The sequence below is a fragment of the Phlebotomus papatasi genome, chromosome 2 (genome assembly GCF_024763615.1).
Source record: "Phlebotomus papatasi isolate M1 chromosome 2, Ppap_2.1, whole genome shotgun sequence".
Lineage (NCBI taxonomy): Eukaryota > Metazoa > Arthropoda > Insecta > Diptera > Psychodidae > Phlebotomus > Phlebotomus papatasi.
The window spans coordinates 86,316,452-86,341,466 of NC_077223.1; the positions used below are offsets into that span (position 1 = coordinate 86,316,452).

At 33.8% G+C, this 25,015-nt stretch overlaps 1 protein-coding gene across 1 annotated transcript in view; it reads right to left on the minus strand.

The window, feature by feature from the left end:
- Positions 1–25,015, minus strand: part of LOC129804855 (BMP-binding endothelial regulator protein) — a 96,873-nt gene that overhangs the window by 7,763 nt on the left and 64,095 nt on the right. Inside the window, exons 4-8 of the mRNA XM_055852513.1 lie at positions 24,362–24,453; positions 10,080–10,179; positions 5,551–5,727; positions 1,164–1,757; positions 738–1,102 (exon numbers count right to left, since the gene is read on the minus strand). Coding sequence (XP_055708488.1) covers positions 738–1,102; positions 1,164–1,757; positions 5,551–5,727; positions 10,080–10,179; positions 24,362–24,453 — 1,328 coding nt within the window. The remainder of the gene's footprint in view (positions 1–737; positions 1,103–1,163; positions 1,758–5,550; positions 5,728–10,079; positions 10,180–24,361; positions 24,454–25,015) is intronic.

Genomic DNA, 25,015 nt, shown 5'->3' on the forward strand with positions numbered 1-25,015 from the left:
CTGAAATGTAGGATCAAGTGCTAAGTGATCAACAGTTCAAAAATAATCTTAAGTACTAGAAATTGCGATAAAGGACTAGAAAAGATAATTCCGTTCAAGTAAATGTAAATAGGAATACAAGAAAATGTGATAAAAATAAAATCATTCGCTAGAAATTGCGATCAGCCATGTAATAGATCAAGTTAGTGTAATAGAGGACAGTATAGTAATCAATCTGCTAGAAAATGCAGTAAAAACTGAGGAGGCAAAATAATATAAATGAATGAACATTAATCAATTAAAATTTAAGAAAATTCTGAACATGATTAAATCCTTCAAAATACACACTGGCCAAGAGTCGAAAAGATCAAGTGCTAGAAACTAGAATAAGGAATAAAGGTATTTCAAGTAATTTGCTTCTAGTAAATACGATTAAGATTGGAAACATAATCTACGACGAAGTATAAACATGAAACTGCAAGAAAATTCTATAAGAAGAAAAAGTGGCAATCAAGTGCAAGAAAATGCGATAAAACTTGATCAGATAGAGCCACTGAGTCAAATTCGCGAAAATATATCAAAGTATTAAAGAAATCAAAAGAAAATCGCAAGATATGAGGAAAAAATAACTAGGGAAAACTGCTAGAAAAAGTGCGAGAAAATAAAAAATGTAATTCTAAGCATCTAACAACCAAAACGGCCTCTTGAACATTAACTTCTCAACCAAATGCTTTTATCAACTTGGATTCCGGACTGACCTGAAGGAAATTAGCGCCATCCCAGAGCAAACGAATACCAAGTGCAGTGTCCACAACGACTCCGTCCTCCGTCATGTTAACGCTGAGAACATCTTGAATTGCATAAGGAGGCAGGACGCGAGATCCGTTGACCTTGACACGCATCTTCTGCCCCAGGTTGACCTTGGTCTCACCCATCTTCAGAGTTACTGTCTTAGTCCAGGATGATAATTTTGTGCCACGAGCATCATTGGTCACTCTGATTGAGAATGAGTGACCTATGCAGTCTGCAGTGAGTTGATACTTGCATGATCCCTGGAAGCTGAAGAACTTCCCATCGAAGGTTTTGTAGTGAGGATCTCCGAAAACTGTGCAGATACCAGCAGCTGAAAGATTGAAAGGATGATTAGGGAAGCTAAAGTGGAAGGATTTGGGAGTTGAACTTACTCTCTTCGCACTTGGGGCAGCATTGTCCAGGAGGAGTAACGAGGGTCTGGTTGGGTCGACACTTGATCTCAGGACATTTGGTCTGTGTGCAGCGAACAGTTCCCAGATGGCATCTGCAGGCAGCGCATGGACTCAGATCCCAAGTATCATTGTCCTGGTAGACTGTTCCATTGTAGCTGCAAACGGACTGCAGTTCCGTGGGCGGTGGACAGGCGAGGCAGCAGCTATTGGGATCCTGATACTGCATCTCTGGCGGACATTCAAGCACTGGACATGTGATCCTGCTGCAAATGCTCGTGCCATTGGTACAGATGCAGGGAGAGCAGGGATCTGCATCAAACTTCTTCTTGTCCGTGTGGAATCCCTTACCGAGGATGCACTTGCCGGGAAACTGTCGAATCTCCCGACGTTCAGTACACCTTGGGCAACATTCACCAGGAAGTTTGACTTGTTTGGAAACCGGACACTGAAGCACCGGACAAGCCTTCTTCATGCACGTCAGACGCTTCCCACTGCACTGGCACTTTAGGCATGGATCTTCCCTCAGTGTTACCTCCCGGCCTTCATCCACTCTCTGCCCATTCAGCATGCATCCTACATGAAGTAGAGAAAGTACGTCAGACGAATCTCGTGATGCTGACCATAAAAAATATTCTTGGCCGAAATAATCATCAAAAAGATCGCGAACCCATTAAACTTTCCCACTCCCACTCTGGGAATTCTCTTCTAATTTCCCCAGCATCTAAACATCAGGCCGGAAGATAGTTTTCTGGGAACAATAGAACCCAGAGTATGAGGCAATAGAAAATTCCTGATATTCCCAATATAAAAGCCTGATTGCAATATAATTTTCCAATATAGAGCACACCGATTAAAATGACTAACAAGTTATAATTACATCCAATGCTCCCAATGAATAATAACTTTTCTTGGATTTAAGATCATTTGTGATAGTGATCTTCTCCTATAAATAACCAACATAGAAAAATTGCTATATAATTTTAGAGAATATTATGATGCAAAAGATGGTAATTTCTTTAACAAGAATAAAAAAGAGCTTGACTTTTCCTTGAGAGACACTGCCTCTATTGTTTTCCTTGCTCAATAGATCAAGATCACCATCAAGTGTTGGAATTTTTTGTCACAGACGCAAATGGCACAATTTAAAGTGGATCAACTTGAGGTCAATTTGAATAATCCCACCCAATTGATATCGAAAGAGAATTGGGACTTATTGCTTTGCAGGAAAACGAGGAAAACCTTCTGAGAAGATTACTCAGGGAGATTGCGAAGGTTTAGGTCTTGATACTATATGCAGAGAAAAGGGAGTCAAAATCAATAAAGAATGTTCTTTTTGTCAAGAAAAGTTTTGTCATATGGATTTCTATTAGTTTTAAGAAAACAAAAATTAAATAGTATATATTTGATTATTAGAAAAATGTTGGTAAAAATTTCTTCTTGTTTTTTATTCAGAAAATTATATACATGATCATATAAATATTATTTTCTCTAAAGAATACACAAATTCTCGAAATAACTCATGTAAATGGAATTTTAAGAAGAATAACAGAATAATTCAAAATAAAAATAATTTTGTTAGTACTCAAACTCAAAGAGAAAGCAGTATATTAATTCGCTTTTTTCAACTTCTTACGGGGCTAGAGGTCACACCATCAAAAATATCAACTTCTAGTCTTCGTTGACCCCACATAAAAAGATATTCCTCAGGGTTTTCCCTTACAAAAAAGTTAGGTTTATTTCGAAAATGACTAAAATGATTTCTATTATTTTCGGACATGTTTAAGAGGTCGCCAAAGTGATCATTTGGTCCATACAAACCTATAACCGAAAAATTCAAAATTTCGAGTTTCCCGATGTCAAAGTTTGACCGCTCTAAAGGGCTTATTTTTCAACCGATTTAGTTACATTTGGATTTTATGGAAAGGTCTTGAAATTTTCAATCCGGCTGAATGGATTTTAACACTAAACCTACCAAGACCCGGCCAAATTGACCGTTTTAAAATTAATACATATTCAAACGATACGTGTCGCGCTCAAACTTTATGAATTTCTCAAAATATGCATGTAATATATTTTTTAGTGTTTAAATTTTAATTTTTTACTATTTTCAAGGCAAATTTGTTGAGTATCCTACCTTACCGCGGTTTGTCATTTGACCGAAAAATGATCAAAAACGGTCGGTAGGTTTAGTGTTAATCAGTAAAATACCCGGATATTGCTTTTTGTTGTTCAAAATTACTTGTCAAGAGGTCAAAAGGTAAGAGATATCGACTTTCGGTATTCAATGCCTTCAGTCAGTGTAAGTCGAAATTTTTTAGAAACGTTTTTTTCCTTTTATCGTCCTCATTCCCTTCCAAAACCATATTATTTGGATTATCTAGAAACGGGTCCAATTTCTTTTATTTTCGGATATGTTTTGGAGCTATCCTAGGTGAACATTTAGTCCATATAAACCTAAGACAGGAAAAGCGATATTTTTAATTTCTCAAGATCGAAGTTTAACTAATCGCTCTGGAGTGGAGGGCCTATATTAGAACCAACACAACTTATTTGGTTAAATTTGGATTTTATGGAAAAGTCTTGAAATTCCCAATGTTGCTCTATTTTATCGGTTTAATCCGTAATTTACCCGTAATTTATTTTTCTTTCTCTAAACTCTTACTTTCTGTAAACGTCTAAGGTCAAAAGGTAAGTGATATCGACTTCCCTTCTTCAGTGACCTCCCGTAAGTCGAAATTCTCTAGGGGCATTTTCTTGCGTTTTTTCCTCTATCGTCCACGGTGTTATTTTGTTTATTTCGAAAAAAGATCCAATTTCATTTATTTTTCGTTAGTTTTAGAGGTAGCCTAGGTCTGGGTGAACATTTCGTCCATATAAACCTAAGACCGGAAAAATTAAAATTTCGGAATCTGGAGTAGTTTAAAGATCCAAGAAGATAAACACGATTTACAAGCGCGGACTTCATTTTCATTTTTTTCTGAAATAGTTTTGTAATAATCTGGGATCTAACTTAATTAGGTACACCGGTTATATCAACGTAAGTTCTAGCATTTCGCAAAACTGGAACGCTTGCCATCTCTTTAAATTAGAAGGTTTATTCTTTTGGAATAAAATTTTTTTTTAAACATCATAACGTATATTCTTTTATATTTGAAATTTTTTTTGATCCAAGAATACTTTTTTTTAAATAATACAAAAACAGGAATTTTCCTCAAATAAATATATTTTGAGCAACAAAAATATACTACAAGTTACAAAACAAAATAATAAATGTATTCAAAAAATATTTCTTGATTTAAAAATTTGTTCTTTAATCTTCAAATGTTATAATAATAATAAATATAAGTACAATTTATTAATTTTCGTTTGATTTTTTTAGACTTAGTCTTGTGTATTATTTCCCGACGATTTTTTTGCATTTATTTGTATTCAAAATTTTCATCGAAATCCATAAAATACATGAGATTGTTAAATGGTCACTCTATCATTTGTAAGAAAATCTATTAGTAAAATCAACATTTTAAAAAAATTTGCAGTCTTAAATTTATTTCAAATTTTTAAAATTCACACCGGTATGTCCGAAAACCGATATAAACTCAAATAAAAACAATTTTTTTATTTCCGGATGTTAGAAATGTTATTATTTTGATTTAATTTTTAAATTTATATTTATTACAATTTTATTATATTTTTTTATTGTATTAAAATTTAAGAGAATTTGATGTATTTAATTTATAAACAAAAATTAAACAATTTTCTCTCAAGATTCTTCGTAAATCTCTTTAATCGTTCAAGACGTTCAAGATATTCAACGTTTGAACAAAGAATGGCTTTGTTTCAAGTTTGGCATTTGAACAAAGAATGGGCTAAATAAAGTAATAAAATGATAAGTAGCCTATTTAAAATAATTTTCCTAAAATAAGAGATAAAAATTTTGAACAACTCATTTTCTCAAATAAATGCATTTTAGTAATTGTTTCTAGAATAATCTTGATTCTCTGTAAAAAGTTGCAAAAATCTGAATTAAGGATCATTTACTCAACCCTCTTGGTTCCAGTTCGCCTTTTCTGCTTTGTGGAAACCATAGCGAAGATTTTTTGTTTATTTTGTTTTATTTCAAGAACGTTTATTTATGGCTTAAGTCGTAAGTGTATCTAGGGGATAAGATACCAAGATAATTCTTAAATTTTATTACTTTATTTATAAATTCATGTCCCTTTGTACAATTTTAAATAAAATTAAGTAAAATTTAAAAAAAAAAAGTAAATCAAATAAAAATTAACAACTGTGCTTAAACCTTAACAAAACGGTGTTAAGAATTGTATTGAAAAATATTTAAACTTTGAAAAACAAATTTCCTACTCACCAATACATGTTGGACAGCATTGTCCAGATCTCGGTGGAAGTGGATTGGTGCAGGGTGTATAGCACTGGATGTTGGATTCGGTCACAACGCCCGCCACGCATTTGTAACTGGAGCATGGATCTTCCGGATCTGACCATTCTGCGCCACTCGCATACGTTTTTCCGCGATAAAAGCAATCTGTACGAAGAAGAGAAGAGAGAACTTGCTATAGGGTGCACTAATGTAACTTCCTGGATTTTTCTCCCACAATATTAATGTAAAATCATCTCAGAAAGAGCCCCATTACTGCAACACCCTGCAGATGATCAGTGTATTTGGGACAGAAGAACTCTCCACAAGTATAAATTAATTCCATATCTCAATCCTAGAATCTCAAATTGGCGCCTAGCGATCTATAATAATCATATTGAATGGAGGAGGGGAGGGCACAGATGCACAGCCGCCACCGGCTAAATTGTCCGACTCCTGACTGTCTTTTTAATTTCACGCCGCGAGCATTTGTGCAGTTCCTCTATCTCCATGAGATTTTGCTCCCAGCCAACCATCATCCCAGGAGATGCCACTGCATTGATTGTGTATTGTCTCTTCTCATTCGCATACCGAACAGCCAATTAAGAATTGTAGTGTAAATACCCTTGGAGATTGCATCTTCATTTTCTATTTCACCCCACAATTTTGTGCAATTCCACGGAAAATTTGTGGAAATATCACAAGCTCATTTGCACTAATTTATGCAGGGTTCTTTTTTTCAAAGTTAGGATTAATTTACTCTTCAGATTTATTTTTGGATGCTTTGAGATTAGATTATTTGACCGGTAACACGTTGAATTTGAAAATGTTTCATGCTTTCATGTTTTGGCTGAGAAATATACATGAAACATGAGTTTCATGTTTTAAATTGCAACGGTCGATATTGACTGGAAAAAAACTACTGTCTTTCATAATAAAAATCATAATTCTTGCAAATTTCGAAAAATTATTGAGAATTTCCTTCTAATGCTCTTCTTGACAAAGAAAGCACATGGTAATAAAAAGAAGTTATAATTAGGATAGACGCTGGTAATTACCAAAACGCTCCTAATATCGATCAAGCGATGCTTGTAATATCGACTTCTTTTCCAATTGATGGATAAAAAAAATAATTTTTCTACATAAACTTTAATTATTATATTATTATTTAATTACTTTGTGTTTCACGATGTCAAATAAAAAAATTAACAATTTTTCCGGTAATATTTTGCACAAGAAAAGTGATTTTTAAAAATGTGTGCGCAAAATTACAATAAGTAACCATTCCAAAATTTCACTTTGCTGCCATTTGTCCTAAGCAAATACAGTTAGTTTTGTAAGTGAATTGAACAGTTTGTGGACTTCTTATCGATACAATTGGTATAGATTGGAAACCAACTAAGGATTGAAGCTTACATGTGAAGATTTCATAGGTAAGTACTGTTTGTTGAGCGTATATTAAGAGATTTTCTGCAATCGATAATCTCAAATTCTGATGTATGGAATATCGATCACTTTATTCTTATGCAAAAACATGTCAAAAACACCAAAAAACGGGATGATGAAATGGCAAAAGCCCTTGAGGATGCCAGAAATGGACTTAGCATTAGAGAGGAAGCTCGGATATAAAATGTGCCATAAGGAACATTGTATGGGAGGTTGAAGGGAACCAGTCCGGAAGAAAGACGTATCGGCGCTTCTGCAGTCCTTTCAAGAGAACACGAGGAATCTCTGGATGCTTATGGGTCCTTTCACGGGCTAATGTGGTTCACCCAATTACCAAGGATCAACTTCTCGACAGTAGTGTGCAAATGTTGTGCAAGAAGTTGAAAATTCCAAACAGTTTTGTGGTATATTAAATTATTTTGATTGTTCCCTTTAGAAATAATTGCTAAAGTATTTGAAATATCAATTTTTTTTATTTTATTGGAAAATATAAAATGTATATTCATATTCCTGATGGTACGTGTAAAACCCATTTTTTCTTTGATCGATATTACAAGCAACGACTGATCGATAATACCATCAGCTGATCGATATTACATGCAAATGCACTTCGAAAAGTTTTTCGTGTTTTAAACCACTCTAAAAAAATATATCAAGAATGTGAGTGGTCGATCTTCTAGAGGACATCTGCAAGATTGACTATAACAAGTTTTTTTTTGGAACCTAATGGAACATTTACCCTTAATAAATCAATTCTAAGGAACATTTTTCCAAGAAATCTTAACTGATAAGAAATTATAGCAATTATGTCTGAAACCCGTATAAGAAAATTTCAAAGTTTAGGATCAGGCGGCCATCAGACCAGAAGTTTAGTCCAGTTCTCGAAGGTCTCAAAATCCTAAATAGCAATCAATTTCTTTATTTATTTATAATCTAATAGATTATTTTTTGTTAATCATCCAGTCCTAAGTATAATTTTTTTTAGAAAATCTCGACTGATCTGCAATTAGAACAGTTAAGCCATATGGCTAAGCCTAGGTCTGAAGTCTGTATTAGATTCGGATTCAGAAGCACCAGGACAGAAGGAACAAGTACGATACGGTAGAAGTACGGCTACCGATGGCCGCAGGGAAGAGGTTCTAACAAAGAACGACGTGATGGGAGCAATCTTTTCTTTGAAGCATGGATACCACAGGATTCGGTAACAACCAAAATCCCGAAAGCCAAAATCCCGAATATTCAAAATCCTGAAAAGGATGAAATTATATGGGGGAAAATGTTTAGAATAATTTTCCAAGGCACAGAAGGTTTTCCTTTGCCTCCAGAAAGCGTGGGTGCAATCGTGGGAGTAGCTATGACACTTTTAAGAAATCGCGATTTTGGCGTTCGGGATTTTGGCCCATTCGAGATTTTGGCTTTCGGAATTTTGGCTTTCGGGATTTTGGCTTTGGGGATTTTGGCTTTGGGGATTTTGGCTTTCGGGATTTTGACCGGGACCCCACAGCAATATAACATTCCAACGAATTTGTGAAACATGAAGGAACCTAGGTTCATGACTGGATATATAGACTTTGTCTGTAGGATCTGGAAATCAGAGATCATGCCTCGTCTTGTGCCTGGAGAGTGTCGGATATAGTCGTTATAAGGGAAGAGCACCCCGGATCGGAACGTTAAGAGACAAGTTCGATAAATTAGTTGAAAATATACGACTTAAAATACTACTTGGTATTTTTGTATATGATGATCGGTATATTAGTGATCCTATTAACTATATCTGTGCATCCGAGTTCTAAATTTTTACAATAAATTAATAAAAAATAGATGTAATTGCAACTATGTATCCTGTACCTCGGATCGTCACGATTTTAATCAGGTGTTTCACAGAAAATTGGTTTTATATACGAAATCTGGGTTAATGCACTGCATTCTTGTAAGAGTTAATTGTTAAAAAGTAGCTAATAATTCTCAAAAATTCATTTGAATTGATGCAACAATACGGTATTAACCTAACGATCCGAGGAATACTGCCGATAGCTGGTGCTCTTCCCTTAGTTCTAATCTACAAGAAAGGTAATCAGTTGGAAAGCACTAATTATAGAACAATTGCGCTCCTAGGCACCATGTACAAGGTCCTGCCTCATCTGATCTTGGAGAGACTAAAACCATATGTTGAGAAGGTCATTTGTGAATTCTAGGCAAACTTCCGGTCTGGAAAATCAACGGCTGATTAGCTCTTTAGCGTTTGACAAACCTTGAAAGGCTGGGAGGAAAATATCCCAGTTCGTTCAAGCATCGATTTCAAGCAGTCCTACGACACGATTAAGAGAGGAGATCTGCGTGGGGAATTAAAAATTCCACCAAAACTAATCAAAATCACGTTTAAAATAAAACGAAACATCTTAATTGGTTTATAGTTCAAGGGTTTCCATTAAAAGACGTTAACCCCTAAAATTGTTTACATTGTCAATCAAACTCGCTGAAACATCTGATTTAATTTGTCCACTCTGAGATAATTTCTGTGAAATTTAGAACACCCACTCATCTCAAAAACAAATTAAATAGCAACTTCCCAACATCAATCACAGTGAACCATAACATCTGCAGATGAAGGGCAAGAGTTCAATAAACCTCTGGTGCATTTTAGAGCAATCACCGAGTCAGAGAAGTATAAAAGAATTCCAGCGAAGTGCAACAAATGTGCGATAGTGTCTCTCAAAAAATAAATAATAATTTTCTGGTCAGCAAAAATGCATCTCTATCGTCTCCATGGGATCGGTTACTCCACAAGAACAGAGAACCGATGCCAATTTGAACTTGAAGAGAGGAGAAACAATTCAGAAACAATTAAACAACAAGCGAAATTCCACACCACGTTCTCATCTTTCTGTTTGCCTGTTTATTGTATTGTTTCACAATTGTTGACTTCTTGCATTCCTCCTCCTTCGGCACTCTCTCTAGAACCCCCATCCCCATTGGGGAGACCCATATCGACTGAGAGGAGCTTTCCCATACTCTTCCCCCAGAAACCCATTTTGTGTATATTGAATTGCGCGCGAAAAAGGGAAAAATCTTACCTTTGCACTTTTCACAGCAGACTCCGGGAGGTTTCTTCACCAGCATGTAGCAGTCATCGACGGAAGGGCATTGCTCCGGATCGCACTCCACGAAACCATTCTGCATGTCCAATTCCGGAAAATGCAAGAGAAAGAGGAAACAATTAATAAATCCAGTGATAAATTTGTTTGAGTTCATGGGAACTGTGATTCTTTTTTAGGAAATAACGGAAGGCTACTTCCTAAAAAACTTAATATTTTTGCATGTTTCCTTAAAGAAATTGACATGATTTTTTCGGTTTTTGTTTACTTTTCGGGTTTTTGGAATTTTAAGATTTTGACTCATTCGGGATCTTGGCTTTTGGGATTTTGGTCTTTCCGGGATTTTGACCCTTTTGAAATTTTGGCTGTTCGGAATTTTTGTCCTTTCAGAATATTGGCTTTTCGGGACTTCGACCTATTCGGGATTCTGATTTTTCTTGATTTTGACCCATTCGGAGTTTTGGTTTTCGCAATTTTGATACATTCGGAATTTAGTCCATTCGGGATTTTGGCCCATTTGAGTTTTTGCCTTTTCGGGATTTCGACTCATTCGGAGTCTCGGCTTTTGGGTTTTTGGTCTTTTCGGGATTTTGACCCATTCGAGATTTTGTATTTTCGAAATTCTGATCCATTCAAAATTTAGTTCCCTTCGGGATTACGACCTATTCGGGATTCTGACTTTTCAAGATTTTGACTCATTCGGGTTTTTGGTTATTCGGAATTTTGATCCATTCGAAATTTTGGTATTTACGGGATATTAACTTTTCGGGATTTCGATCTATTTGGAATTGTGACTTTTCAAGATTTTGACTTATTCGGAATTTCAATTCCCGCGGAATTTTGGTCCTTTCAGAATATTGGTTTTTCGGGATTACGACCTATTCGGGATTCTGACTTTTCAAGATTTTGACTCATTCGGGTTTTTGGTTATTCGGAATTTTGATCCATTCGAAATTTTGGTATTTACGGGATATTAACTTTTCGGGATTTCGATCTATTTGGAATTGTGACTTTTCAAGATTTTGACTTATTCGGAATTTCAATTCCCGCGGAATTTTGGTCCTTTCAGAATATTGGTTTTTCGGGATTTCGACCTATTCAGGATTTTGACTTTTCAAGATTTTGACCCATTCGGAGTTTTGGTTTTTCGCAATTTTGATGCATTCAGAATTTAGTCTATTCGGGATTTTGGCCCATTTGAGATTTTGGCTTTTCGGGATTTCGACGCATTTTGAATCTTGGATTTTGGGATTTTGGTGTTTTCGGGATTTTGACCCATTTGAAATTTTGTCTTTTCGGAATTCTGATCCATTCAAACTTTAGGTCCTTTCGGAATACTGACTTTTCGGGATTTCGACCTATTCGGGATTCTGACTTTTCAAGATTTTGACCCATTCGGAATTTTGACACATTCGGTTTTTTGTCGTATTTGGGATTTTGCCTTTTCGGTATTTTAATTCTAGCTGGATTTTGGTCTTTTCTGGGTTTTGGCATCCGGATTTTGGTTTTCGCAATATTGTCCGGAATCCAGACAGATTACACAAGTTGTGATCATTTACTACTGATAGAGAAATAGAGAATTTTGCCCAGCAGAAAATCACGAAATGAAATGTGAGATCAGTATTGTTTCTGGCCAGTCTTCTCTTCCAATTCCCTAGACTCTCTGGCTTTGAGGATCACTTTTCCCATCCCAGATGTCATGTCTCACACGTTCAAATGGCTAAGAGCATAAATTTTTTTGTTTATTCTGCCGTGGCGGCAGTGGTTCAAATTCAACTCAATATTGACACCCAAGATCTTTTCATTGCAGAGATCATGATGAAATTTGTGTGTGAAAGAAAATTATACTTTAATTTGAGGCGGTGTCGAAGCAAAAAAAAAAAACTTACGATCTCACGCAACACAAATCATTTTATTGAGATACGGACATTTTCACTCCTCTTTTATGATATCAACTCCCCAAACATTACACAGGTTAATTTGACTTGTTCTTATTCTTTTAACGTTTCTCCCATTCGCATTGTCTATTTGAGTACGCACGTGTTCACCCTTCGAGGGATTTCTAAGAACTGCGACTATCTTACTAAGAAATTCCAGTTAATTTCCGAAGAATTTAAGCTCGATTCTTCCGCATTTTGAAGCATTTGAAGTCTTGGGAGCGTAATCAATTTCAACAGAGTAATAAAGTCATTTCGAAACATTAAGTTTAATTTACAATGTAACCTATCAACATTTATATTGCTATTTTACATGTCTTACATGGACTTAGTAGTTGAGAATTCCTGATGAATTCATGTTGAATAATATCTAACTTACTTAGTAAAGCAAAAAATATAACTTGCATTGAAATAGTCTCTAAAATGTAAAAGTAAAATAAGCTTTTCAAGACGAAATTATTTGATTCAAAATTCATAAAACAGAGCAGTAAAAATATTATATAAAATATATTTAAAGGATATTTAAATTTATGACTGCAAAATATTATGCATTTTATTTAAATAATGAAATATAACGAAATAATGTTTTATTTTATAAAAAAAATTATTTAGTGACATAGGCGCTAAGCGAAGCTAGATACTGAAAGGCTGAATAAAAAGTTAAAGCCTTACATTTACTAATTTATTAAATTCAAGATTGCTACTATAATTCAATCCCAATAAAATATCAAAAAAGCTGATTTGAATTTTTAATAAAGACAATAAGGAAGTCTTTCAATTAGTTTTTTAGTAATATTTCAGGTGGTTACAAAGAACTTAAAACCACTAAATTTATTTCGTAAAGCTTCGAATACTCAAAGGTAAAGCACATAAATTTGAATTACTAATAAACTTCTATCATTTTAAAGAATATATACATAAATTTAATTTTTATCTAAGTCTGTTTTCTTTAAAAGCCTAATTTTGCAATATGATTCCAGATGAAACTTTTGAGATATTAGCATTGTCTTTGGATAATTAGGTAAATCCTGAATAATATTCTTAAAAAGACAAAGACAAATGTCTTTATCTATTTCTTTTTATTTATTAAAAAAATCCAGACTCTTGTATTCAGAAGATTTAATATTATCTTATATCTTCGCAAAACAATACTTAAAATAGAATATAGGCCAAACATATTCCTTTTACGGGAGTTCAAAAATAAAAATTCAATCAGCTGATTTGCTAAATGATTGACTTTTAAGAATGCGAGAAAATTTAACTAATATTTGAACTAATAATTCGTTTCATTATCGTCTCAATACTAGATATTCAATGGACTTCAAAAGTTACAAAAAAGTCTAAGCTGAACAAAAGAGATTCAAGAACCGGCACTGAAACGAATAGCGCATTCAATCCCACAACTTATGCTTAATAATCCTAAATCATGAATATTTTTTAATTGTTTCTGAAATTTAGGACTGAGCTAATAAACGTCTGGGACTGGTTTTAATAAGAGAATCCTAAATTTTAGAATACTTTTTAATAGAATTTGAAATACTATGGTATCGGTTTTAGCACACTGTTGAAGCGTGGAATGAAAACTCAAATTATTCTTTTCGGAAATGAACGATACTTATCCCAAAACACTCCTTATAGTCAACTTTTACAGATTATGAGTGATATTAGAACACCGTAGCATAGATTTTTTTTAAACTTCTTTTTATCAGAAAAGAGGTACATTGAAAAACAAATTCTACAAATATCTCGTAAATTTAACCCTAAATTTATTAAAAGCTTTTCAAATCAGTTACATTATGTTTCAAAATCAATCCCACAATGAGCTAAAATCCAAACCCAAAGACTTCAAAAATTCACTTCGTAATGCCCTAAAATCAATCCCACTGTGTTCTACAAATCAATTCAATTAGTTTTAAAATTAGCCCTACAACGCGAAAAAAATCAATACCATAAAACCTCAAAACTCAAAATTCACTCGCAGATTCTCTAAAATCAATCCCAAAATGCTCTACAAATCAATCCTATTATATTCCAAAAATCAGTTCTATTATGTCCTAAAATCGATCCAACAATGTGCTAGAAATCAATACCACAAGGCATCACAACTCAAAATGCATTCCACAATCCCTTAAAATTAATCCCACAATGTTCTACAAATCCATCCCATGGAATTTTATAAATCATTCCTGCTATGTCCTTAAATCAACCTTCCACATACAAAAACATAATACGTCTATAAAACAATGCCACAATTCTACTTGAGTCAATCCCACAACGCTCTCAATTCCAATCCCAAAAGGTCTTTAAATTCTCGCCACAATTTCATTAAATCAATCCCAGACTATGCTAAAGATCAATCGTCCTTTTATGTTCTAAAATCAATCTTACGATGTGCTAAATTCTAATTCATTAAACAATGTGACGCAATTCTATTAAAATCGATCCTACGATATTCTAAAAGTCAGTTATATTATCTCTTAAAATCAATTAAAAATTCTTCTAAAAATCCGTCTCATTATCTGCTAAAATCAATCATACAATGTGCTGAAAATGAATACCAAAAGACCTTACAACTCAAAATGCACTCCGCGATCCCTTAAAATGAATTCCATAATGTTCTACAAATCAATCCCACAGTATCCTGAAAATCATTTCTATTATGTCCTTAAATAAATCCTACAAAACGTACAAAACGCAAAAAATTAATTCATTCAGTCCAACAATACTGTTAATTCAATCCCAAAAGGTTTTTCAATTCACATCACAATTAAAAAAAAACAGTCCTACAATATGGTAAAGATCAATCAGTCCTTTTATATTCTAAAATCAATATTACGATGTACTAAATACCAATTTACGAAATAATGCCACAATTCTACTAAAATCAATTCCACTATATTCTCAAATTAAATCCCTCAGTGCCAGTGTCTTAAAATTCACGTCGCAATTCTCTAAAATCAATTACACGATGTTCTTAAAATTAATTATACATAGTAATGCTCTAAAATCAATCTCATGGTGTTCTCAACATCGGTTCTATTATGTCCTAAAATCAGTTCCACAATATGAGTCAAAAACCTGAATGCCACATTTTTCCTAAAGTCGATCACACGACGCACTAAAATTAAATCCCAAAACAAATTAATATCACATCTAGACAAAGAATAAAAAATTGTAATATTGTTTTAATTCGAAAGATAAGAACCCTTTCAATTAATTAATTCAGAAGAAAATCATAAATTTTAATAGTTAATTTTAAAGTTCTTAAAATAAAAAGTTATAAGACATCTTGACACAAATGACATGATTTTGAATGATTTTTTCAGCATATAACTGCATTTCACTATGTAATAAAAATTAAACTGCTGTAGGCGACCAATGTTTCATATTTCAAGCATTAGCCATAACTTAAGAACTCTTAAGAAGATTCAAAAAGATATCCCACTGTAAAATTTTCCAAGTCAGAATCGTCAATTTAGCAAATCGGAGTAATTTTACTGTGGCATCAGCAATCTTCAGTGACACACTCAATTAAATCCCAAGTGATCTTCATCTCTTGAAGGCACTTTTTTCCGCTACAGAACTCCCCTAATGATCCCCGGCTCATTAGCTGGATTAATTGATGTGGTTTTTGGCTAAAAAATATTGCTCTTCATCATCCTAAGTTTTTGCTCAAAAATAAATCAGCGCATGAATCACGAGTTGATATTCTTAGTTGGAAATGCAATAAATTGAGCTGTGAGATGCCACCGTGTCTGCTGGAGAGTTGGAAGACCTCTCTTGGACGACAGGTGAGTGGGAGAGTCTGAGACGGCTGTCAAGTGTATGGTCTGATGTGGGTGGATTTACGAAAGAAAGGCGGAAGCACTTGAAACCGTTGAGTCCCAGGACTTTAACGCAGTGCGCAATCGTAAGAGCGCGTAAATCACGCGCACTGGGACACGAAATTGCGGGTAAATACCGCTAAAAAAAAAATGTTGAATCAAATAATATTCTTGCATACACAACACCATCCGAGAAGTGCTTACGTTTTACCACCAGACCCAAATGCTTTGGAGCAATAAAGTCGGTATTCAAATTTATATAGTGGAAATATTTGACGTCAATTAACTTCTTGCAATTCTCCATGTGTTACACTTTTCTTCTGGACTTTAAACGATATTTTAACACTTTATGCTGTGATTAATGCCCTCTTTGCACTGTAAATTGCTCGGTTTATTCCGCTGAAGCATTTTTTATCGTACATTGAATTTAAGATTGTAGTTTTCTGCTATAAGGTTTGAGACACAAATGTACGATGCGATACGATACGATACGATATGATATGATAGTGATTTGTATGGTAATTATGAGTTATGCCTGGATTTAATGGTCTATTTCTACTGAATAGTTCTTGGTTGATCTTGGTTTTTTTCATCGAGACGTTTTAACTCTTTAGAATTGAAGATTCGCATGTTCTGTCGTAAAGCTTTGGACGTAAATATACTCGTACGATGCGATGCAATACGATAGGGACGAGTATTTGACATTACTAGTTTTGACTGATGCATTTTATTTGCACTTAAGAAATCTTACTTTATTCTACTGAAACATTTCTATCTCGCATTGAACTAAAAATTAGGTTTTCTATCAGAAAGCTTGAGACATCCTCAACGATACAACGATACTATACCGATAAGTAAATATTATATTAATTATGCTGCAGGTAACTTTCCACATCGGGGGTGACTACCCAAGAAGCAAAATAGCTGCCTTATAGAACCAAGTATTAGACAAGTCTTTTAGTGCACTTTTAAAAGACTTAAAGTGAGAATTTTCTGTAGAAATTCCTATAGAAGCTTTTAAGATCCTTAAGAGTGCGCCACTTTACTTATAGTAATCTCAGTGATGGAACTAAGAGCGTTATAAGCAAATAAAAAGATTTTTGGTTCTATAATTCCTTACTTAGGGAATTCTACAAGACTATATTAAGAAAAAATTGCTTCTTGGGTAAACCCTTACTTTTCGTAAGCTTTCTTTAGATTCTAAAATTTTAGGATGATCTTAAGATCATAAAACGGTCTAGAAGTTTAGCCCAATTCCCGAAGGTCTCAGAATCTTAAATGGCAACCAATTTTAATGCTTTTTCAGAGTCTATTAGGTCATTTGTGCTTTACAATCCAATCCTAAGACAAATTTTCCAAAATATCTTGACTGATAAGAAAACCGTTAATCCATACGGCTAAGTCTTAGGTCTGAAGCCCGTATAAGAGTATTTAAGGATGTTGCAAAGACCATCTTTAAGTGCCAGAATTTAATAAAAGCTAATAAAGTGTTAGAGGGCGCCACCACTCCACTGACACCACTGGCACCCCTAAAAGAATTCCCTTGGCTGTTGCCCCCATTCTATCCTAGTTCATCAAACAGTTAAGACGCTCTGTAATTCAATTCTCATTAAGTCATTTATTTTAATAAAAAGTTGAAGTACGATCTAAAATAAAGTAATATCTGTGTTTGGTTTTACTGGACACGGCCACCTACAACAATAATCCACTTCGGCGACAACGTGGGATAGAATAATCTTATTCCTCTTCTTTCCCGAAGGTAAAGCCACAACACAAAGTAAAGACACCCGAATCTACAATAACTTCGTTTATGGCACTGGAACGTTTTTGTCCGAAATATAATTAAAGAGGAGATTAGCGTTTTCTGCTATTACGGAAACCTCGCAGGGCTGCTGAAAGCAAACAAGGCCTAATTCATTCTATTGTGGCGCTACCATCCGAAAAAAAAATTATCTCCGATCATCCCTATTTAAGAATATATCCTATTTAAGAATAGGTAAAGGTCATATTTCTCCATATCCTTCTGTGTCCCCTCTATTTTGAGTGACTGTGCTACTGTGGAAACTGGTTGCCACAGGTGTATTGCCTCTGTTATACCGGCCAGAAAGGTACCGATCATTTATGAGATTGATAGTCTTCCGCAGAAGTTTCGGTCCTATCCATCATTCGCTTCCCTATATGCCCACACTATCAAGCGTGTATCAGTCCAGAACCTTAGTCATAAAGACAAACCTACTACTGCATAGGATTATGATCCTGCCAATCCTCACGTATTCACCTGAAACGTGAGTGCTCAGCAAACAGAATTACGAACTCTTGGCTGCGTTTGAGAGAAGGGTGGTACGACGAATTTGTGGTGTTGTATGTAGGGGAAATGCTCATAATTTTGTCCAGTTTCTTATTTTGGACACTTTGAGGATAACATTGGACACTAAAAATAAATTGATTAAAATGATGGATTTTTATTCCAATATTTGATGAATAATGAATTCTATCTAAATATTTGTTCTTTTTGGAAGATTTTAACACTAAATACGTTAAAATTTGAATATGATTTGAGTTGAAATTGCTTTGTTGAAAATTCAGTGTGAGCAATTGCTTACGAGAAATATGACAGAACTTCGTGGCTTACTTCAGTCTTATTTAGTTTTGGTGAAGTACTAACAAAGTTTGTTCGCTGTTTTTGAGTGATATTATTGAATATTCATTGAATATTGTGTTGATTCACGTTACTGATGATTTGTACATTTGACCTGAAGTGAGATTTGCCTTGTGAATTAGATTTTTCGTGTGAAAAATGGGAAATTTTTTAAGACATTCACCAGTGAGGTGATGATTCTTATTTTGGACAGGTGTTTTTCTCACGAAATTTCGTGAAGTTTTAGCTTTTGTGATGACTAGGTTGGACAAATGCCTGGAGAAACAAAGGAGCATCATCTCTACGAAAGAGATGTAGCGAGAAATGCCTCGAAAGGCTCCCGGAAAGGTCAGGGAATGAGCGAATCCGCACGTACTTGGAGTATCGAAGTCAACTCACTTTAATGAATGATATGGAAAGTTTCCGGGCTTCTTGTGACATTCTACGTTTCCCTTACATGAACAGGAAGAGGACTTGGTAAGATTGGTTCATCAAATGAAGAACAATAGGCATCCTATTGAGGCGGATTAGCTGTCCAAATTTACAGCCAAGTTGGACAAATTAATAAACAAGTTGTCCAAAATAAGAGCCAAGGTCACCTCTACTTATCAATTCATTTTTAAACGTATTAAAACTAATTTTAATAAAAATAAGACGATAAATAGCTTGCTAAGTTTCTAAACAACCCTTCTGAAAAGAGAGTAACAAAAAATGTCAATTAGTATAGAAAATATCGCACTTCAAACTTGGAACTTCGATGCTTATAAGCAGACTGTCCAAAATTATGAGCACTTCCCCTATTTGTATTTATTTGTGATTACGCTCAATCCCGGGATTATGCACATTTTCGAGACCGAAAAAAAACGCGCGAAATGGCTTTGTGCATCGAGAAAATTTGCATACCTGCAGGGGTCTTCTTTTGAATAAATCGGCCGTAGAACAAATTTCGCGCGGAGTAAGAGTAGTTAGTGCAAAAACATTCAATTGTTTAAAAGAAATTCATCAACAAATTTTACTCAATAAATTGTTGGAATATTTAAAATTTTTACCTTAAAAAAAAAGAAATTAAAGTTAAAATACTGAAAATAGTATACATTCAGGCGTATTTCAAAAATGATTTCATAAATTGACTCCCGAAGGTAGGCAAACTTGCATAGTTGTATGTGCATAATTCCGTCAGGTGCATTATCCCGAAGTGCATAGTGCCGGGAGTGAGTGTATGTACCTTTGGAATAACCCCCAAATCCGAACGTCCGCCGCCGTCTCAGCGTTGGTAACCAGTCTCCAAAGTCAAACCGCACTCAGACCTCAATTCAGGCCCCTTATGCATCACCTTTCCATTAAAACCCCTAAATTCAAGCACTGTGTGTATGTGTACCTAACCATTCAGTCTTCCGGATGAATTTCATTATGAAAAATTAGTCATTACTAAGCTTGGGATCGTACGAGGCATGGGCACTTTCCCCTATGCCTTGATTAATTCACTATTCGTACTGAAAAATTCTTGATTTGTTCTTTCAAGACTCTTTCATCTCTCATATAATCAAAGATTAGATTTTTATAACATTAGGCTTGAAATCCAAATGTACGATACGGTACGATGCGACAGCGACAAGCATGTAATCAATTATAATTGAGCAGTAGCTGATTTGTCTTATCTTAAGAAACCGTCCTGGTATAATTGAATATATTCACAATATTTTATTTAAAATCAGCATTTTTACATATTTAAGCATCAGAATAGCCGTCATAATAGACACTTTTTCGCAATTTTCTACTCAATGCGATTAGTCGAAATGAAAGGTCAAAGTTACAATCACACTTTTGCCAAATCAAAAAAGCTATAAAGTCGAAAATTGCTTAACACCCAATTGACGGACTAATAAATGATCAACAGAGATTTTCACTCTTTTTTGTTACTCTTATGATCTTGCTTTTCTCCCCCCAGCGATTATCAACATAATGCTTCGCGATCTTGTGTACTTATATGTAAAGTCTACTATCAAAATCTGTTTTCCGGGATTTTTTTTACAATGTAATTTTTACTAAGTCGCCACTTAATTGTAATTTCATTCATTCTATCTCAGTCTGGCATACATAGCAATTTATCAGTGTTCCCTCCCGCTCTGTTCGAAAAAAAAAGCTTTTAATTGAATTTGCAGAGAGTTGGCAAATTGAAGGAGGAAGACAGCTCAAAATGTAAATAAAACACGCGAAAAATTGTGCTATTGTGAAAATAATTACAGAAAAATGATATCATGTGGCACACGTCCGGTCATTTTTTTTCTTCTTCCTAGCTTGATACATTTCTCCATCCTTCGAAGTAAATATTATAATGCGAAAAAAAATACAAATGCACAGCAATTTCATTCACATCTTTGAAAAAAACAATATCTATTTGGAATTTTCCTCCAAATAAAAATTCACGATCGCGCCCGGGAGCTGATACGCAAGTGAAAAAATTATAATTAAATTCAATATCACAAGCAATTATACACATCGTTCTCCTCTTTTATGACTGCGGGAAAGAGTCAAATATTTGCGATGTTCTTTTTCTCTGCCAACTTTTTCGGGGTGACTGAACCTCAATATTAAAATTGTTCTTTCCACGAAATTGTACATCGAATAAATTATCAAGAGATCATTAGCCAGGACGTTTCTATAGTGAATTTTTCTATTAATTCCGAGCAATAATTCATCAGGTTCGCCTTTAGTGCAATAGATTAATATTTTTTTAAACTAAACACATTATCACAGAATTCCTATCATGGATACTTAACATAGACTATAGAATTCTTTATGGCATAGAATAGGTTTAAATTTTGAGTATGTTGCAGTCAGACCTTGGAGCTTAAATCACTATCATGAAATATAAGAAGTCCGAAAATTGTTCTTAAAATAAAAATGGGGAAGACTTTCACGCTTCGCACATATTCTGGCTTCGAACACTATATCTTTCCCATATTTCTTTAAAAAATATGACTTGATTTTACTCAGGAAATGTGTGACTTAATACTACCTATTAAAATATATTGCCATAGATCAGAATAATTAAAAGAATATGAGAAGAAATATGACGTCTTCGAACTTCAGTTGTCAAAATTTGATCAACGATGGGACCGATGTATGAGGACAAAAGAAAAATTCATCTGAATTCAATTTGTCCGAACGCGTTAATATAAGTACAGTAGACTCTCTCAAATTCGGGCATTTGGGACCGAAATGTCAACCGAATTAGAGAGAAATTCGGGCGTCGAACTGTTTGAAATGCAACGATTATTTGTTCATCTGTATACTCATTTTGAGTTTAGATGCTCATTGCTATTATAAATGTCATTAAAACCTCTTAATAATGCAAAATCACATCAAAATTAGGCTAAAATGCCAAATTTTAGCATATTTGATTCATTTGATAATCATAATCAAACTTGAAAAATGTCAACAAACCTTTTTCAAATTCAACTGCTGCTCGAATTATAAAGTAGTCCGATCTTAAAAGAGCCGAATTAGCGAGAGTCTACTGTAGCATGAATTTCGGTATTTTCATATCAAATATCCTATTTTCGAAGTTCAAAAAAATTAATATGTTGAAGTTTTGATTGATACTTTCTAACGATAAGTCACTAACAGATCTCAATACGGAAATTGGAACAATACCCTTTAAACAAACTATTAAAATGTAATCAACGAAACTCAAATGAAAAGTGTCATTTTTGATTTTCGAAATACTGTTAGAAATTACCATTTCGGATGCCGACAAAATGGTACTAAAGCAGAGTGGAATTTTTCGAAAAGCACAGCATTTTTTAGAAAGGAACCAAAGGAACCGGAGTTCGCCGGAAAGTGTGGAGTCATTCTTAGAAAAACGTCAACTCTTCCCAAAGCTTTCGGCTCGGTCTCCAAGCCCTCATCAGTGGTCGAATAAATAAGGAAACATTAAGGCGATCACTGATGAAGGTTTGTAAATGGACTACTAAAGGTAAAGTGGCACACTTTCAAGGGACTTAAGTATTTCTACAGGAATTTAATTATAAAATTCTCATTACAAGTCGTTTAATGGTACATTAAGAAACTTGTCAAGGTCTTAGTTCTATAAGGCAGCTAATTTGCTTCTGGGTACCCTACTCAAAGGCTCAAATAAAAATTCAGAATATCGATCTCCAAAATCATTGTAACACGATCCGTTTTATGATAATACAAATATACTGAAAATTTGTTGAAACTTTGGAAAGAATTCATTATGTTACGAAAGTAATTAACAATCCTGGACAAGGTGGAATTACGGATAATTTAATTTGGAATTTAGATAACATTTTTAAAACTATATATAAAAGTGTTATTAATTATTACTTGATTATCAAAGTGCTAACTTCTAAACCGATTTGTCCGAAATTCTATGTTGTCCGGAATTATCCTGACAATGAAATTATTATTGCATTATTCCGAATTTTATAAGTGCATTAAATTCTTGTAGGGTAAATTAAGCTAATTCAAAACCTGTTCCAAATGGAAATTTTTGGCTACTCCAAATGGAAACGTCATTGTTTTCATGATAAATGCAGTACTAAATTACTATATTTATATATTTTCCGTACCATAGTTTCATTATTTAGTTAATTTTGCTCCAAATAAAGCTAAAATCCATTCATATTTACAATTTTTAATTTGTTAATTTCTCAGAAAAGATAAAAGTGTACCTTTTCACCATCGAATTTTTCATCGATCGACCATGTTTTCTAATGAAAAACACAATAAGGTGACTGTTCGTTTTGTTTAAATTTTATGTCATATTTCTGGATAATTTTAGTTAAATTAATTAAATTAAATTTTAGTTAAATTAAGTGCTAATCTTTATTGTTAACGGTGCGTGAAGTTTTCAAATGAAATAATTACTTGTTTCGTGAACAAAAAGTGTTTTTCTGAAGTGTCTGCAAATGCTTCAATAGAAAACCCCAGAAATATGATTTTTTGGAGAGATTTTCTTATTGTTTTAGATGGGAAAGGAGAAAAGACCAGGAATAAGAACAAATCCTGCACTCAAGAGCAGCTCAACAAAGTTTTGGAAGCCTTTCGTCGCAGTTTCACTTACACTGTTTGTCTCCAATTAGAAACTTTCCCTTGTCTCCATTTGGATTAATTTGTTTCCAATAGAAGCATTTTACACTCGCGTATTTTTCTTGTATTTAAGAAATTTTCAAATTATATTTAATGAATTTTCACTAAACAGTAACATTCTAGAAGAGTCAAGGAGCAAATTTATGTAATTCTCTTCAGAATAATATGAACTTAATGTGTTGAATCTTCTGTCAAATTTATAGCGTTTGGAACTGGTTTTGAATTAGGATATTTACCCTAGTCGGTAATTTTCTCTCCTAGCATCTTAAAATAATTTCAGAAAACTAATTCGTTCTTTCTGGAATTGCTCTGCAATGTTTTTCCAGTACTCTAGCTGTAATTTTTAGGTTAAAAACGTTTTAAATCGAATATAAACCCAAAATATATTTTATTTTGACTTTTTCCATCTGATACTTGACTAGATTGGTAAGTTACGACGTAAGGTGATCTTATGAAGACAATTGTGTATTACATCAAGCGACATGTTCATTATTCAAAGCTTTCTTTGAAAATTAAATGTCAGTCGTTATGTAATAAAAATTTGCATAGAAAGTCTTACGAAACTCGACAACCTTAATTGATCATTTGTTCAAATAAAATGTACAATGGTTTTTGCAAATTCGTCCTACTTTCCTACATTTTAAAAAATTGAAAAATATAAAAATTTCAGTCCTAATTTGAAGATTAATTGGTGTTTTGGGTGTTTTGTAAAAAAAAGAAGGAAGAAAATTAAAATTTGACACTCACCTGACATCTACACTTAAAACAATGGAAGTCTTTATTGATGGAATCCACGGCAACTTCTTCACCTTCATTTGTGCACGGTTGTCGTTTACCAGCTGTCAATATTTGTTGTTGAAAAAAAAATGAATATGAAAAGAAAAGAAAAAAACAAATAGAATATATCATAAATTACCAGAAATGTGTCATTTATTGTTATATCTATTTTAAATAATATCTCAATTAATTATCATTATTTCTCTCTAAACTATCTCGATTATGTTTATTAATTTAATTTATGGCACGATAATTCTCTGATGGAATTCTCCGATTTCCAAACTATAATTTTCTTCTTCTCTCTCTTTCTCTCGTCATTTTTATTATTTTTTGAATAGTTTGTGCTGAATTACAATGAAGATTTTTCACTGGTTCTTCGAGATATTCTGTTTTTTTTATTTATTTAATTCTTCTTCACCGGTATGATCTCCTTCTCTGTCCCACTCGTTGACGGAATTGCAATGGCAATTTAGTGATCGTAAATACAATCAAATAAATTTGTGTCGTGTCTCGGAAGAAAAACAAACACATGAAAATAAAGTGAAAGAGATGAAAAGACCACTGTCTTTGTCGATCTTGGCTTCGTTTTTTTTTGGTGTTGTTTTTCTTAGGACGGTTCAGGTG